At 47.8% G+C, this 3,533-nt stretch overlaps 1 protein-coding gene across 1 annotated transcript; it reads left to right on the forward strand.

Moving 5' to 3' along the window:
• The first annotated feature begins 46 nt into the window (after positions 1-46).
• On the forward strand, positions 47-2,899 carry dmrta2 (DMRT-like family A2). Its single transcript, XM_014026158.1, has 2 exons — positions 47-1,149; positions 1,319-2,899. Exons 1-2 carry the CDS (start codon positions 687-689, stop codon positions 2,209-2,211), a joined length of 1,356 nt encoding a protein of 451 aa, XP_013881612.1. The 5' UTR covers positions 47-686; the 3' UTR covers positions 2,212-2,899.
• Positions 2,900-3,533: the final 634 nt, after the last annotated feature.

The following is a 3,533-nucleotide window of genomic DNA, read 5'->3' on the forward strand; positions in this document are numbered from 1 at the left end:
GGCTCATATTTAGTTTTAACTTGTGCCGACTTGTTTGTCAAAATTGCCACAGTTAATAAGGAAAAAAAAGGCTTTCGGGAAAAAATCTATAAAATAAATTTTTGAAAATATAAACGTTCATCGATTGGAGCTTTCCGGGAACTCCCTTCAGATTCTTAACACTTGATATTTAAAAAAAAGAAAAAGAAAAAAAAAAAGAAGAACTCAGGTGGACACAGTTAGAAAGAAAAAAAAAACAGAGGCAAGCCAATCAGATCGCTCCTTCTCCCCTCGGCCAATGGCAGGCGCCACATTGTTGTCAAATTTGTCTAATGAAAACGTAGGAGCAACAATAGAGAGAGGAGAGAGGGTCTGTATCCACTCCCAATCTCTGGAGGAAGTTAGTGTCTCAACCCTTCAACTCCTGGACACATTGAACTTTACAGGATCTTCTTCTTCCGCCTCGGACTCTTTTCAAACCTAAACTCCTCTTATTTTTTTTTATTTTTTACCCAATTACTTAGAAAGTTTCTATTTGAGTTTCGATCATTATTTAAAATCTGTAAGAATCTGCTGACTTCACCTGTTGCGCGTAAAATGTTTGAAAGTGCGCAGCAGATGTGATCAGCTCCAATTCACTCAAATTTAATCGTAAAAAAAAAGGTCGTCTTGTTAAACGTTTCGCTGCAGCGGTGAGGAAGCGGCCGATGGATCTGCGACCGGAGCTCCCCTCAGCCTCCTCGGCCTCTCAGGTCCACCCGGGAGCGGCGGCCGCGGCGGCGGCGGCAGCCTCCATCCCGGTGTCCATGGCCGGGAACCTGCTGCGCGGGCCCCCGCTCCTTCTGCGCGCCGCGGACAAGTACCCGCGCACGCCCAAGTGCGCGCGCTGCCGGAACCACGGCGTGGTGTCCGCGCTCAAGGGCCACAAGCGCTACTGCCGCTGGAAGGACTGCATGTGCGCCAAGTGCACGCTGATCGCCGAGCGCCAGCGCGTCATGGCCGCGCAGGTGGCGCTGCGGCGGCAGCAGGCGCAGGAGGAGAACGAAGCCCGCGAGCTGCAGCTGCTCTACGGCACCGCCGAGGGGCTGGCCCTGGCCGCCGCCAACGGCATCATCCCGCCGCGGCCCAACTACGAGGTGTTCGGGTCCGTCAGCAGCGAGAGCAACTCAGGTGAGCCCGCAGCGCGCGCGTCAGTTCTCTCTCTGCAGCAGGTGTCCGCACTGTGACCGGAAGTCAAACCTAATTATTTACTCAGTCAAACGACTGAACTTTGACCTTTCATTAATTTATAAATCTGTTAAAATAAGAAATAACTGAGCTGTGATGTTTGGGTCTGCAGATTCTAGTATCCAGAAGTTTGAGCTGTTCCCAAAGACCCAGCTGTCCGGGTCCAGCACCCCGCAGAAGTCTGCGGGCAAACCGGCCTCCACCGAGGGCGACTCGGCCCCGGGCGTCTCCTCCCCCGACGGGCGGCACGGAGGAGGCTCCGGCTCGGAGAACGGAGACAGCGAGTCCTTCATCAGCTCACCGGTGTCCAAGCCTCTGAAAGACGGGGAGGAGACCCCCGGCTCCGTCAGCTCCCTGGGCTCGGATTCGGGCTCCGAGACCGACAAGGACGAGCAGGAGCCCTCCCCTTCCTCCGCGGCCTCGCGCCACATGAACGCCATCGACATCCTGACCCGAGTGTTCCCCAGCCACAAGCGCAGCGTCCTGGAGCTCGTGCTGCAGGGCTGCGGCAAAGACGTGGTGCAGGCCATCGAGCAGATCCTCAACAACAGCGGCGCGCAGACCCCCAACAAGGCCGGCCCCGCAGAGGAGCCGTGGACGGCGGAGAGGATGCTCCAGAGCGCGCAGCAGGCGTCGCCGGCGTCCGCCACCGCGGCCGCCCCGACCAGGCCGATGCTCCCGGGCGCCATGACGCTCAGCAACCGCTCCGCCTTCTCCCCGCTGCAGCCAAACGCCCCGCACTTCGGCGCGGACCCGGGCACCTATCCTCTGGGCACCCACCTGGGACTGAACCCTCTGCGGCTGGCCTACTCTGCGCACAGCCGGGGACTGGCCTTCATGGCGCCCTATTCCACCACCGGGCTCATGCCCACCCTGGGCTTCAGACCCCCCATGGACTACGCGTTCAGCGACCTGATCAGGGACAGGACGATGTTACACAAGGAGCAGAGTTACAGCAGCAGCCTGTACGGGCCTCTAGTCAACAACACACCGGACAAACCGTGAGCCTGCAGCGGACCGAACACAGACGCGCTCCAAGTGTTGCTGACCTGTCATGTGCTCTGGCTGCACCTCTGCTGTACATATTAGGATTATCTGGCTTGTAGTCAAAAAGTCTGATTTTTTTTGTTTGGGGGGGGGGGGGGGGACTAAACGGAATTATGTGTGACTTTAAAATTAATTTTATATGTTAGACTGTAAAGGTTTGAGCGACTTTCCCCCACTTTTGTTTCTCATCTTGCCACCAATGAATTAGGCTCCAAATTAAACCAAAAATAACAATTCAGCTCAGCACAAATGCATCTTTTATGATAAAATATGCAAAAATAATTGTTTGAACTTAAATGGATTCTTATTAATAAAACTGAAGATGGTGGTCAAAGATGAGGAACTGAAGCAAACATTAAGTTATTGCAAATGACTTCCCGCTGTAAAACTAATAATGTGTAAATGCCAATCGTTGTTTTTATCATTTCAGTAATCTCTTTTTTTTTCTTTTTTTTTTAGTTTGTTTCCAACTGTCTGCATTGTATTATATCACATTTTTGGTCATATGAAATGCTATATTTGACTTTTTGGTTAGTCAGATCATATTCAGTGATGGACAAAGTCAGTTCCTCTTCTAATGTTGCAAGATGTGCTGTCATGTTGTATGAATATACTGGAAATAAATGTTATTTAAAAAATGAGCAAATGCATTGATTTTATTTTTATTGTCTTAATAAAACCTGTGAATGTGTTGAGAAGTGATGAATCCTGATATTTGTCGAAAAGGCCCGACCTTCTGCAGATTTGAGTCAGATTATATAGATTATTGAATTTACAAAAAATAAACTAAATATTTTTCTAATGCTTTTAAATTTGCAGCCAAGTTTAATGAAAGCAGACAAAACATTTTATTGTGGATTTGTAGGCTATACCTAATTTGTAAATAAGCATGTGCAATACAGTGATATGATAATCTGTTTATTGAATCTTATCAGTTTATGTGGTTCTGCTGATTTACGCCTAAAGATTTTAGTCATTCTTTATTATTTTTTTGCATACTTCATAAAATAACTGCTTTCTGTTTTAAAGTCTCAACAAGATGACAACAAAAATCACAAACACAATCTTAGAGAAGAAAAACTCACGTCTCATAGTGTAAGGAATCGGATAACAATCAAGTTCGTTAAAAAGCTAAGCTTTTAGTTACAATAGGACAAAATTAAAATGCAAAAATCGCAATAGTTATCAAAACGGTAATATTCACATTTCACTACATTTAAAAATGTAAGAAAGCAAAATAGGTTAAAAATAAAGCAGCTTTTTCAAATTCTAATAAATTT

This window comes from Austrofundulus limnaeus, unplaced genomic scaffold (genome assembly GCF_001266775.1).
Source record: "Austrofundulus limnaeus strain Quisiro unplaced genomic scaffold, Austrofundulus_limnaeus-1.0 Scaffold530, whole genome shotgun sequence".
Taxonomy (NCBI): domain Eukaryota; kingdom Metazoa; phylum Chordata; class Actinopteri; order Cyprinodontiformes; family Rivulidae; genus Austrofundulus; species Austrofundulus limnaeus.